General features: G+C 32.0%; 1 protein-coding gene and 1 pseudogene across 2 annotated transcripts; both read left to right on the forward strand.

The window, feature by feature from the left end:
• The first annotated feature begins 4,268 nt into the window (after nt 1-4,268).
• On the forward strand, nt 4,269-6,803 carry LOC144997439 (uncharacterized). The gene is made up of 11 exons (XM_078957351.1): nt 4,269-4,572; nt 4,877-4,971; nt 5,087-5,144; nt 5,235-5,426; nt 5,510-5,586; nt 5,712-5,794; nt 5,880-5,931; nt 5,999-6,067; nt 6,151-6,237; nt 6,319-6,383; nt 6,471-6,803. Exons 1-11 carry the CDS (start codon nt 4,437-4,439, stop codon nt 6,580-6,582), a joined length of 1,026 nt encoding a protein of 341 aa, XP_078813477.1. The 5' UTR covers nt 4,269-4,436; the 3' UTR covers nt 6,583-6,803.
• Nucleotides 6,804-11,697: 4,894 nt separating this feature from the next.
• Nucleotides 11,698-14,361, forward strand: LOC145033697 (uridine nucleosidase 1-like; annotated as a pseudogene). The gene is made up of 9 exons (XR_013677661.1): nt 11,698-11,903; nt 12,680-12,794; nt 12,935-12,994; nt 13,088-13,270; nt 13,359-13,463; nt 13,548-13,644; nt 13,735-13,842; nt 13,932-14,067; nt 14,145-14,361. The product of XR_013677661.1 is annotated as a uridine nucleosidase 1-like (transcript).
• Nucleotides 14,362-15,173: the final 812 nt, after the last annotated feature.

A 15,173-nucleotide genomic window follows, 5' to 3' on the forward strand; every position in this document is an offset into this window, starting at 1 on the left:
AGTGTTCGTGAGGAGAAATGATGTCCAAAATGACACATAGTTCAAAGACTTATTGTTTGGTGTTTTGTGTTTCATATATGTATCATAGATCTACTTTAAAAAATGTTTCATGACCAATTTGGTGCCTTTCAAAGACTTATTGTTTGATGTTTCGTGTTTCATTTGACTGATCACTCGATTAGTTTTATAACATTAGGGGTGACATTGATCGATTTTATAGGTTACAAAAATCCTATTTTTGCAGAAAAACTTAAACCTTAGTTCACATGCAACCTAAAGGATCTATTTTCTCACTATGATTTGCAACAAACAATTGAATATCAGGAACCGTAAAGTACATTGCTAGTTTCGAAATTAGGAAAGGGTTATGGGAAAACATACCTTTTGTTTATTATAGCAAATAAACAAATATTCCTCCTTGATTGGTCTTTGGAAAGCAAGTACCAGAAGTCTCGTGTCTCTAATGATTCACACACAAACCCTAGCATTTGGAAGCTAAAGAGGAGAGAGGAGAAGAAGGAAGAATTATTGTACATAAAAAAGCATACAGATTAAGTAAAAAATTAATTACCACCAAATTTATTAAATGAAATGATAATTGTACCATTTTGTTGCATTTAATTTCATGATAGTTGCATTTAATTCAATGGTAGTTTAACTAATAATGCGAGACATTTTAGTAAAAAAAATATTTACTATTAAAAGTAGACTATTATTTTGGGACAAACCAAAAAGGAAACATGAGTCATTAATATGGGACAAATGAAGTATTAAGTTTGGTGAAGTGTTAAAGTGCTAACTTTAAATTTTCTATTCTTTCCCACTTAGTTACTTTCACTTTACTATTTATATGTGTTTTTTTTTAATTCATATTAATTTACATGTGTGAGAATCCTATGTTTCGAGTTTTCAAATTACAAAACTGAGGCTAGTGGAGGCAGCAACTGACAAACGAGAAACAAGTTTTCAAAATTCATATTGCCTACGTGGAGTAGCCTTAACGATGTGGTAACGGGAGGAACACTCCCACACATTATGTGATCTCTCGTTGTAACGACAACAACTTGCAACTCATACTAAATTTGATTTCGTCCTCCTTTGACATTATTAGCAGTCATATTTTCAAAATAAAAATATTAACCATAAATACATACCTCATACCTCAAACTTATTCACACCATTCTTGTTTTTCTTTATATTATAAAATTTCAATACTTCTAGAAAAAAAACGGATATGTTCGAACTGTCTAACAATGATGTTGCTGATGATGATATATTCGTCTCTATGATGTACGATTATTGCATGAACGTGCTACTACAACAGATCCAACTTCTCTACCAACAACACATGCGATGTTAAACAGAAATCACGAAGAATGACACCAACGTCTAGTTCACAATTGTCACAACTAGAAAATTAGGGTTAAGATGTTGATCCTTATACAAGATAATTTCCTTTGTATAACCTTGCAACATTAGATTTAGTAAAATTTAAACTTCAATGTTATTAAATTCCTACGTTCCTACGATGTGATTCAAGCCGAAACAACCTCATGCAAGTCCAAAACTCGATCCAATAAGCCAAGTCCAATCAATTTTGGGCCTTAGCCCAAGGATTCTCGGCTAGAAACCCTTATTGGACCAAGACCTCTTCATTGGGCCCTAGTGGGCCGATAACTTCTTCACTTAGTCTCATGGGCTGAAAACTTCTATTGGGCTCTAGATTGGGCCGAAAACCTTGTATTGAGCATTAGTAGGCCGAAAACTTCTATTGGGCTCTAAATTGGGCCGAAAACTTTTAGTTGGCCATCCGTGGGGCCGAAAACCCATACTTGGGCCTTATTTAAGCCTAGAACTCCTATCTTTGGGGTCTTTGAACCGAAAATACCTTATTAAGCATCAATGGGCCGGAAATCCTTATTGGTTCAAGCCAAAATCGAAGCCCACCATTTTTAGGCCACCCTTTTGGGCTGAGGACCCTCTTTGGGTCGGTTGGCTTAACTAAAACAAACAAACAAACAAAAAAAAAAGGAAAAAGGAGGGGATAATATGCATGACACCTCATGTTTATCTAACAAATAACAAGGCATTGACCACCAAACTTTCAAGCATCTCCCATCACCTAGAAAAAAGTCAACTTCTCCTCCCTTTACCCCTGTTAGGATCGGCCGACCCCCTCCAACACCCCTCACATTTTCATTTTTCTCTCTAAGTTACAATAACACCCTCCCTTCTTCATCTCAAACACTTAAATTTCTCTCATCTTCTTTCCTCCAAAATTTCGTAGGGGTGTGTGTGTGTATGTTAGCTTCAAGGAGTCTTCTTCAAAGGTTCATAAACTTGGTAAGTTCTAGGTTAAACTCAAGTGTTTTGTTTCATATTTATACTAAGATCATTCCTCTTACACCCTCATTTTCATGTATATGGCCCTTAGAACACCCACATTTCGAGAATCTCACCAAGAACACAAGCTAGGCTCAAAATTTCTTCTTCTTCTTCTTCTACATCTCGAAAATCCTCAAGGTGAGCTTCATACCCCACTATTTTTGAGTTTTCATCCTTTTTTTTTTTTGGGGGGGGGATACAAGTCAAGTTTTGTTTAAATCTTTGGATAAATGCATGCACTTGTATGTTTATATGTCTATGTGTGTTGAAATGTTGATTACTTCATGCTAACATCCCATGAAACTCGAGATTTTACAAATCTCATATGGTTAGAATAAAGTTGTTTTGTATAACTTCATATATCATGGTTATATGTTGAAGATGAAATATGTTACTAGGTGAAAAATGGGTTTTAATGTGTGTTTAAAAAGAAAGAAAATAATATCAAAGAAAATGTTATAGCATATTTGGTTGTAAACACTTGAGAGATGGCGAAAATATGAGAGTTACACTCCAAATGGTTAATTTTTGGATATATATATTTTTACCACTAATACTTGTGCAAATGTTGAAATATTATAAATTTCAAGGATTTTATGAAATCTTGTGGAAATTGTGACATGTTCTAGTCACAACAAAAATAGAATATTTCTGTGTTACTAAACACTAAAAAAAAATTGGTATGTTAAAAACCCACCATAAAACTTGAATATTTTATTAAAAATATTTTTTATTAGTAAAATAATTGTAATATGTTGTTACCATTTCAAGGGTTTAAAACCTAGAGTATTATGTTATTTTTAAAACAAATATTACAAGTTGACAAGCCCATTAGTAATTATTTATAAATATCGTTATAGATAATTTAATAAAACCGGTATGCAAAACAGAGTTTTACGACAGAAAGATCTGTGTGTCATAATCTGTCCACCATAAAACTTTTAAAAATACAAGTATTAAGTTGTATGTCACAAAGCTGTAAAATGTGTGTCATAAAACTACAGTCATAAATTTACACTAGAAACGTCATGTGCATTATTCGATAAATCCGTGTAAATTTTGTTAAGACTCTTGTAAAACTCTCCTTCACCGTACCTACCTAGCATACACCGTAAGTCCTGTAGTTATAACCAGAGTCTCCTGCAGGGAGAACGGAGTAATTGTGTATAGATCTATACGAGGTTGACACTCCTACACCTGAGTTGTTCGCTACAGCTAGACGGACAATTCTAAGGTGACAAATATCTTAACGAAACCAACACCTGAAGAACGTCATGATAGGCATTCAGTCACATCAAGTATGATTGTAACGACTAGCATAGGGAATAACAATATTATTTTGAATTTACGAATAATATACACTCTACTTGTTTTCATAAAAGATACAAACTACGCTTCATCTATTTTGTACACTAACTTCACCACTCCCGCCTTAGGGTTTTAAGACTACAACTATTCGTATAACAGAAAATATAGGAAACTTCACCACTCCAGCCTTATGGTTTTAAGACTACTTGATATCTCAAGTACTATTCTCTAAAAAATCTCATTGTTCAAAGTTTGAGTAACTTTGTTTATATCTCGTTGGTTTATACAAATAAAACTAATAGAAAACGACATATTTATTTAATTAAATTTATTTTTAAGTGTCATTAAAAAGATTATATATTTTCGGATAATAGCCGAATTATCTAAACCCGACCCACTACCCAAATTACCATACCCAAGTTACCTGAATTTTATTTGGGCCAGATAACAGTTATTCTTTTAACATGAAAAACTCGAATTTTTCGAAAACCGAAAAGTTTACCTAATAACACCCCTTTAAAGGAGAGAGCTGTATAAAAGCTCATCAAAAGTTAAGGTGTAAACGGAAACGTTACTCGAACTCTGGACCCTAGATTGTAAATTCAACCTTTGGCCAATTGATAAGTCTACACTCTACCGCAAGCTATATGTATTTCGTCATATCGTGTATCTCCCGCCATCACTTCACAAAGTAATATTCAATAATTCATCTGGGATCTGACAGGTAATTTAGAGAAACGGTAATGGGCTCCGACACCAGCCGCAGGTGGTGGCGGAAATCGGACCTTTGGGAAGTGGCCTCCGTTCTGCTACTCGGCCAGGCCGTCTCTTTTATATTGGCTCTTCTGAACTTCACTTCATCTCTCACCGCCAATCTTGGTAAGATAATTCTATCTCGCATAGTCAATTTTGTTAAATTCAGAATGAGAGATAAACTGGAGCAATTTGGGGTTTGGTGTGTGTGTGTTGGGGGGGGAATTATTATTGAATCTGGTTTTATTTAAGTCAACTTATATTACAATGAGAATCTGATTGAATCTCGTTGCTAATCCTAGAACATTTGCCAAGTTTCATCTAGTTAGAAATTAAATAATTACACAACAAGCACTTATGAAATTGCAATAATTTTTAAACTTGATTGAGTGATTGACCTCCTTTCTTTGTTTTGTTTGTTTTGCAATAGGTGCTAATTCGCCTGTAACTCTAGGACTTTTAGGCTATCTGGCTTTAACCTTGATCTATGGAAGCATCTTGCTATATAAGCGCCATGAACTCATTGTAGTGTCACCTTCCTTTACTCTTAGTTTGAAACTTGAGTTAATTCTTGGTTATATCTTTGCAGTTGATAATTAAGTATAAACAACATAATATAATTTGGGATTTTTTTTTGCAGATTCCTTGGTATTGGTATGCTCTGTTATCATTCTTTGATGTCCAAGGCAATTATCTTTGTAGGTTTGCTTACTCTTTTCTCTGTTCATGTAACCTCTTAGGTGAAATTACTATATGATGATATTGACTTTTTGACTTTTTGAGTGTAGTTAATTCAACATATTACTTCTCATCCATTACAAGTGTAGCATTATTAGATAGCTGTACAGTTGGTTGGGTGATTCTTTTTACTTGGATCTTTTTGGGCACAAAGTATTCTCTATTGCAGTTCCTTGGTGCAGCTGTTTGTGGTGTAGGCCTTTGTTTGGTTCTTCTTTCTGATGCTGGGGTTGGTGGTGGAGGTCATCATTTTCTTTAAACATTCAAATCATAAATGTTTATAAAATCAAAAAACCCTAAACCCTAATTAGTGTCTACATTTCAGGTGGTTCAAATCCACTTTTGGGTGATATGCTTGTCATTGGGGGGACACTTTTCTTTGCACTGAGCAATGTTGGTGAGGTCAGGCATTCACATAATATTTCTTCCATTTATACCCTCATACAACATATAGATATTATTTCTTCCATTTATACCCTCATATAGCATATAGACATATTATATATATACATTTATCTGCTATGCAGGAGTTTTGTGTTAAAAAGAACTGTCAACTTGAAGTATTAGCAATGCTTGGTGTATTTGGAATGTTTTTTAGTTTAATTGAGATGTATCCTTTTCTTCCACATAGTTTCTTGTTTAAACTTTAAACAACAAAAATACATATTTCTCCATTTTTCCATCACAATTTTTAGCACCATATTGGAGAGGAAGAATCTTGAAGCAGTGACATGGTCTACTGAACTTGTAAGCCAAATATTAAAATTTTAAAAACTTTTGTTTTTTCAGAGCTTTATGATTTAGTTTTCTGCAGATACTAACACTTATTGGTTACACGGTGGGATTCTTTATATTCTACTCTTTAACCTCTTTTATACTAAAGGTTTATAATTTTCCCTTTTTCTCCTATACAATCTTATTAATATTTGGGTTATTGATAATTTGATACGAATGAAATGTATGCAGACAAGTGGGTCCACATTGTTCAATTTGTCCCTACTCACAGCTGATATGTGGGCTGTGATCATTCGCATTTTTTTCTACGAACAAAAGGTATAAGATAAATTATATAAATATATATATATATATTTTTTCTTTTGTTAAGTACATGATATATATCTTTTTTTAATACAGGTAGACTGGTTATACTATGTATCGTTCTTAATTGTTGGTGTTGGTCTTTTCATATATTCCAAAAGGTAAGTGGGTCTCATTTTCATTTATTTGCATAAAGATTGGAAAAGATTTATTGAAGTATGAATCGGAATCGTTATTTGATATCTCAGTGAGAAGAATCCAATTCCGAATCTGTCGTTGGAATCTGAAAACCGGAATCGGAATCCACGTTACCAACTGGTTCATGAACAAGGTACCGAAATCCCAAGTGTGAGTCCGTGAACTCATTCCAGTTCATAACAACTTTGTTTATTGTAATTTAGTTAAGTGAAGAATTTCATTTATAGTAAATCTTGGAAATAGGATATAAAATCCATGAAAAATTACACATATATGTAAGCCTGATAAGTCGAAAACAAATCTCCTATGGTGAAGTAGTTTACACATTTACTAAATGATCCAATCAAATTAGTAGTTGGATTTTGAATTTTCCAACACATACACCGATACACGTATATGTTAGTATATATTAATAGGATTTTTGGGTAATAGTTGATAGTAATCGGGTTGGACCGGTCCGGATTTTATTGGAAATGGGCCGTGAAACTGATTCAGTTTACATAATCAAAATTTGGAACTGATCTAATTGAATTACAATTGGCTTTTAATTAGATTCGTCAATTTAAATTGAATTGGTTAATTTTAAACATACATAAAAAATAAAATACCTTCTATACATCCATCTACGTATAAAACACCTTCTATACGTCCATCCACATATTGCGGGACATCCATGTGCACACTGCACATTATAGTACCATATGCAATAAAAAAATTATTTTCTGTTTTACAAACCTATCTTATTTTACATGGTTTAGTTATATTATATATAAAAAGCTAATCATAAAAAAAAAATAAACACATTAAATATTATTTCCTAAAACTTTGAATGTCGCGATGAGTATAAGATTCGAACTCCTTATTGTCATCTGTTTCTTCCGTGAACCGAAACTATCGAATTGTCGATAATTAATAACACACACACTTGGAACATCTTTACATCACCTTTCTTTCTTATTTTGTTCGCTTGTTTGGGCTACTTGGAGTAGCTTCGGCATGTGGTTTGGCTAGCTGGGTGAACACGGGGCCTTGGCATGCCGAGCTCCGCTTGGCAATTCGGTGAGAAAATGTCGAGTTTGACCAATTGGAAATGACCAATGGGAGGGGACGACTCTTTTTCCATTTTTTTAAAACTCCTATAAATACAATCGAACTTATTCATTTACCATATTGAAACCATCTTCTATATCTCAAATATTCTCTATCAAAATGTCATCTTCATCATTGATGTGTTGCTTGAAATGAACATAGAAGTCATTCAAGAGGCAGAACAAAAGATTGAAAAACTACGATAACAAAATGCGGAGAATGCATGTCAGAGGAAGAGAAGATACATACAAAGACATCGTGAGATGGCTAATGACCGACTCATGCATGATTATTCTACCGAAAAAGCCGTGTTTCAAGGAAATTATTTTCGTCGCCGGTTCCATATGCACATAGCTCTCTTTTTGTGTATCGTCACCCACACTGGTTCTTAACATGTCTCCATTATTTGTAGACATGTATAACGAGATTGTATCAGATTCTTTCTTGTAAGTATCTGGAACATCGTATAGGAAAGAGTATTATCTTGTGGACGAGGTCTATCCAGAGCGTGCTTGTTTTGTGAAGTCATTGTCTTGTCCAAATAATCGCAGAAGGTTGAAGTTTAAGAGAGTTTAAAAGAAGGCGAGAAATGATGTTGAACGAGCGTTTGGTGTTGTGCAAAAACGTTGACATATTCTTAAATATCTCACACATTATTTGGAGGAAAAGAAAATAAATGATGTGATGTATACTTGTATCATATTGCATAATATGATTCTCGAAGACGTATGAAATGCAATATGTAAGTATAACGAAAATAAGATCGTTCCACCGACAGAAACTTTTAAAGTTGGAAGCGTGGAGTACTTGATAAGTAGGACAATAGTTCATGATGTTGAGATGCATCATGTTTTTCGTAGGGACTTGACAGAACATATTTGGACCGTCAACCACATCAATCTTAATACAGAATTGGTCGATGATTTGGACAGTCAATATTCCAATGAAGATGTCATTTAGGTCTATCTAGGTTTGGTAAGTTTAATTTACATGTTTTTATTTTTAAATTCTAAGTTTTTTGGTATGTTTGTTGTAATTTGTGTTGAAGTTTAACGGAATTTTAGTTTTAAATTAAGTTGGTTAAATTAATTATTTTTAATATTAATTAATTTTTTTAAGTAGCATGATAAGTGTGACAACTCATACCATGAAACTGACAAATTTTTGATGTAGTGCGGTAAATATGGAATAAGTTTGTAAATGTAATCGCTACCACTTTTACTTCAAGGCAAAATAACCACTTGGCTATACAATGATTATAGTTAAATTAAATGTAAATGTTGTTGTTATTATATATATATATATATATATATATATATATATATATATATATATATATATATATATATATATATATATATATAAAATTCTCCTACCTTAGTTACAATAACTTTGCTAAGGAATTAGGAAAAATAGTCATTCTTTTAGTTACAATAACTTTGCTAAGGAATTAGGAAAAATAGTCATTCTTTTATATATACATGTTCAATTGTATCTCATTTTACTTTTACTAAGGATTTGGTAAAAATGGTTCATCCTTTGTATATACATGTTTTTTTGTCAATTTTGCATCCTGTTCTTTAGTCATTTTGATATCTTTTGTCATTGCAATCAAAATTTTTATATTTTTTAGAAACTTTTAACATTCAAAGTTTGACCACAAAACTTTAAGGAATTGACAGCTTTGACTACTTTTCTAAAAACTTTCTAATTTCAACCTTTTAATTCTTTAGTCATTTTGACATTTTTGGCCGTTACAGTCTAAACTTTTATATTTTTTCATAAAAAAAACAAAAAACGGCCTGGGGCAAAGTCCGGGTTTGTCCTCATATTTAACTTTTTTTTTGTGTTTTCCTGTCTGTTGCACTTTCTGTCGGCTCTCATTTTCTTCTGTTGGTATATTTTTTATATATTGGCCCGCATATTTATTTTTTTGTTTTTTTCCTGCCTCTATCTATCCGTCTCTGTCTGTGAAAATTAGTGGTCGAATTATCCTACATGCATCTTTTAACAAAAACAACATTCAAATCAAACGCACATGGCCCATGCGGAGCATGTGCAACATATATATATATATATATATATATATATATATATATATATATATATATATATATATATATATATATATATATATATATATATATATATATTAAAGATATGAAAGTTAGGATCCTAAGTGTTTGGCAAGATTGGTTCCTAATTTTATGTATGTTTGCTCCTCTTTTTTGTTAATTTTTTTGTCACTTTTGGTAATCCAACTTATGTTGGTTTTAAAAAACTACTACAACATTGACCCTTCACCTTTATATTTTTGTTCACAAACAACTCTTTTTCACTTTCGTTTGAATTTTTCATTACCTTTGACTTTTATTATATATTATTAGTATTTAGTCTTTTGGCAGAAATTATCCCTTATTATTATTATTATTATTATTATTATTATTATTATTATTATTATTATTATTATTATTATTATTATCATTATTATTATTATTATTATTATTATTATTATTATTATTATTGTTAGACAAAATTACACGTTGGTCCCTGTGGTTTACTAGATTTAACACATTGAGGACAACGATGAACCGAAATCACTCTTTTACTCTTAATCCGATTTTTTTTTATTAATTTATATTTCTCTTTTTGGTTTTAAATTAATGTTTTATTAAAATACCCACCCAAAACCATAAAACCACCTACCAGCTGCTATCACAACCACCACCACAACCGTCAAAATTACATAAATTGTCCATATGGTTTACCCGTCGTCACAAATTCAGTCCCTACTACCTTAAAATACCAAATTACCTTCACATTAACGGACAAAAAACAACGGTTTATATTTTCCGTATTGGTTTTCTGACCGTTGTCATACATGACAATAAAGTTCAATTTGTGAGACAATTTCTTTATTTTCCTCATTTATTGCAAGAAATAATGATTTAGATTTCTTTACTTATGTAATTAGATGACATTGTTTATTTTCTTTTATTAGATTATCTCAATGCAATTCAACATATTACTTTACTTTACGAAACAATATCTTCCGACCCCGGCAACGCCGAAGAATCTTTTCTAGTTATTATTATTATTTTGTTTATTATAGTTAAAAATTATGTTTTCATATACCATTTTTATAATTTTATTTGGTCTTTTCCAAGGTTCTAAATAATGTCAACCCGTAGCGTATAGACAGTATCAAACCTCAAGTGTTTATGGGTCGTGGTGAGCCACAATGTTGGTTAAGGCATGACTATATATATATATATATATATATATATATATATATATATATATATATATATATATACAAACTTTAAAGTTATGATGTTTGGCGCCCCACAACTAGCTGATAAACTAGTTTATTTTTTGAGGTTTTTTAATTTGTAATATTTAGCAGACCAAAAAGTAGCTTATAATTTAGCTTTTTAAAAAGTATTTAGACTAGCTTTTTATGAGTTTTTAAAAAAAATTCGAATATACCCCTTAATTAATTATAAAAACGTATTTTTTTAAATATTATTTTAAATCATTTTATTTTTTTCAGCTAGTTTTATTAAACAATATTTTTTATTAATTAGTTTTTTAGCTATATATACTATTTGTTTCAACTAGTTCACCAAATATAACCTAATGTTATTTTCTAACTATCCTTTTTAATCAAATGTTTAATCTTGATTTTTTTTTCACTGAAAAGCTGATTTAAAAAAAAAGAATAAATTACATGAATGGTCCCTATGGTTTGGGGTAATTTGCAAGTTTGGTCCCTAACTTATTTTTTTAACTCGGAAGGTCCCTATTGTTTGTTATTGTTACACGATTGATCCCTATTTTTTTGTTTTTGTTACGTGTTTGATCCCTATCTTACGTAAAAAGACAGCTATTTAAATAGGAAAAAAATTGTAGGGTGGGTAAGGTAAGGTGAGGGGATGCGGTTGGGGGTGTGTTTATTTAAATAAATTAAAAAATCAAGAGAAAAATAGACTTTTTATGTAAGACAGGGACCAAACGTGTAACAAAAACAAACAGTAGGGACCTTCCGAGTTAGAAAAATAAGTTAGGAACCAAACATGCAAATTACCCTAAACCATAGGGACCATTCGTGTAATTTGCCCTGAAAAAAATCTTAATTTTATTTGGAGAGAGAGAGAGATTCCGCTTCTTTAGCTTTCTTGTGATCGTAGTTTCAGTGTATCGGCCCCACACCAAACCGTAAAGTAAAGAGAAGGGCGATTGACCTCTTTTTATTCCAGATTTTGACACTTCTGATCATCTGTATTTTGTGGGACAGAAGTTAGGGACCTAATCCATGGATTCCCCTCCGTTGGTGTCGTACTGCAATGGTGGACTCTCTCAAAAGATTATCATCGATACCGATCCTGGCATTGGTATATTCTCTGAATTCGCTGCTTTATTCAATATCTGTTTGATCGAGCTAATTTCTATGCTTGATGAAGTTAAGTACTAAACTTGAAGCTCTTTTGATTGTATTTAATTGAGACTAAGTTAGACTTTATCGGATTGTGAAATTTGTTTGTATGGTTCTTCTAATCGTGTCCGTTTGTTATGTCCAAGGTAAGTGATTACTGCAACTTTCGTGATCAGATAATCAAATGATTAAAGCAACTCGATAATCAGATTTTTTGCCCATTATCCTCGCTTACAGCTGATTATGTTGACCTAAATAATCCCAGAATTAGAATCATAATTAGTTTTTGTCAATCATACTAAACTGGTTATTGTGACTACAAATCGCAACAATCACATTCATTATCCTTGCTCCGATTGTGCAATTGGATCACATCGGAACCATGTGTTATTGGGTAAGAGCTCGGGGATGATAAGAAATTGAAATCAGTTTATTGTGTCTTATGTAATCAGCAAATCATTACATTGCAGATACTCTTCAGATTTTCATTTTGTAGATATTGCTTTCCAGTATGATTTGTAATCTTTGAGTTGAGTTGAGTTCATCAAGTCAAACATGGACATAGTTACATTCAAATAAAGACACTGAAATCTGAATTATACATCAAAATGGCAAAGATACCCCTCTTGTAGACATTATATCAGATATACTTCATATACAAATTCAGATCTTGATAGATTAAACAGTCGAACTGATCCTAAACATAACAATATTCCTGAATTGATATTGAATCAGATGACAGCATGCAATCATGATGGCATTTCAGACACCAAACTTAGATATCTTAGGATTAACAACAACATTTGGCAATGTCTCCACAAAAGATGCCACTCGTAATGCATTACTTTTGGTACTCCTTTCTCTCTCTCTCTCTCTCTCTCTCTCTCTCTCTCTCTCTCTAAATTCATTTCTTGAAAATCCCAAGTTTCAAATATTTTAGATTTAAACTTGTACATGATCAATCACCTGTTTTCATGTGCAAAAGGATAGTGTGAAATTGCAGGACGGTTGGATGTTCCTGTTGCTGAGGGTAGTTCTGAACCACTAAAGGTACAATTTAGTTTCCCATTTTTAATTTAAAAAAAAAAAAAAAACTTGTATTATGTATTTATGTTTGAGTTAAACTTTAATTTTGTGACACAGGGAGGAGAGCCAGAGATTCAAGATTTCATCCATGGATCAGATGGATTAGGAAACTTACATCTACCTCCCCCCAAATTTAAAAAAATAGAAAAATCAGCATCAGAATTTTTAGTAGATAAAGTTTCTGAATACCCTGGTGAAGTATCTATACTTGCACTTGGTCCACTTACAAATTTGGCTTTGGTAAGTTTCAAATTGCAAATCTTGTTATAATCACATAATCAATAAAAAAAAAAAATTGTGATCCAAATTGGTTGTTATTTGAATATAGGCCATCAAAAGGGACTCCTCATTTGTAAATAAGGTGAAAAGAGTGGTGATACTCGGTGGAGCTTTTTTTGCACTTGGGAATATAAATCCAGCTGCAGAAGCAAATGTATAAAATAAAAAAAAATTTAAATTTTTTCTTTTAAAAAATTTAAAACTTCTACCAAAGTCATGATGTTATATGTAATTACAGATATACGGGGACCCTGAAGCAGCAGATATTGTTTTCACTTCTGGAGCAAATATAGATGTTATTGGCATAAACATCACAACACAAGTCAAAATGTCAGGTTTGACCAGGATATGATATAAACTTTTTATAAAATGGAATTGCCACTTTTTTATAAAATGGAACAACTAAATTTTTTATGGATTTTCAGATGATGATCTTGATGAATTGAGAAAGTCTAAAGGGAAGCATGCTCAGTTTTTGTGCAACAGTAGTAAATTCTACAGAGATTGGCATGTGAAATCTGATGGTGTTTATGGTATAAATGTATTAATTCTTTCATATAATATAAATGAAAATTTGTTTTTTTTTTTTTAATAATATTTTTTGTTTCATATCTATCTCCAGGAATTTTCCTTCATGACCCTGTCTGTTTTGTGGCGTTAATTCGGCCTGATCTTTTCATGTTCAAAAAGGGGATTGTTAGGGTTGAGACACAAGGGCTTTGTGTAGGACATACCCTTATGGACCAAGGGCTAAAAAGGTAAATTCTTAACACGCATTTGACCAAGTTGACCAGTCCCACATGTTTTTTTTTTGGTTAATGTGTGAGTGATGCAGGTGGAATTCGGATAACCCGTGGACGGGCTATTCACCGGTTTCAGTTGCGTGGACAGTGAACGTGGAAAAGGTTCTTAATTACATTAAAACCGTGTTGATGACACCGTAAAGGATGTTGTTTTGTGTTTATTACTACTAAGATTTCTGAATTTTTAATCATCTTATCAATTAATTTTCTAAACAACTATTTTTCAATGATGTTGAAATGTTTGGTTCTCATTTTCCTTCATGATGATATTGTGTTGTGTTAAGCGTTCATTGGAATGAACCGGATTGGACTGAGATTAATGTTAAATACGGAACCAAGAACGATGGAATAAGATGAGGTAAGGATTAAGGTCTTGCTTTTGATCTTGCACAAGATGTGGAAAATACCCTAGATGTTGCACAATGTTTTTTTAAGGATTGCATTTATATTTAAAAAGAAATTATAAAAAAAACATTTGTAGAGTAACTCATGTTATCCCGTGCACTATAGCAGGTCCACTACTATTTAATCCCTCCCGCTGTGTGTGCATGTTGTTCTATCGGCCAATACCAAACACTAGAATAGAGTATCTGCCAAGAAAAAAAAAGCGTTGATCAATCATAGATCTAAACTCTAAGACCAGAGGGCGTACTCACACTCTACCAATCACTTTTTTCTATGCGACATCGGCTTTTAGTATGAGCAAAAACCGAACGCAAACCGGAAAAACCGTATTAACCGAAACCGAAAAACTAACGGTGCGGTTTTTAGTTTTGCAAAAACCACACCACAACGAATATATATATATATATATATATATATATATATATATATATATATATATATATATATATATATGCTTAGGTTATTTTGTTTTTACTAAGTATTGTGTGCCAGAATACACAGATCTGGACCAATGGATAAAATTAATCAATGGACATGATTTGAGAGTGTATGATATTACAATGGGGTAACATGTAGCATATAATCACACAATTTTAAGCAAAAGGGTATTTTGGACAATTAACTACATTTATAAAAGGAAATTTTCGGATTTTTAG

Source organism: Lactuca saligna, chromosome 1 (assembly GCF_052625555.1).
Source record: "Lactuca saligna cultivar CGN05327 chromosome 1, ASM5262555v1, whole genome shotgun sequence".
NCBI classification, from domain to species: Eukaryota; Viridiplantae; Streptophyta; class Magnoliopsida; order Asterales; family Asteraceae; genus Lactuca; species Lactuca saligna.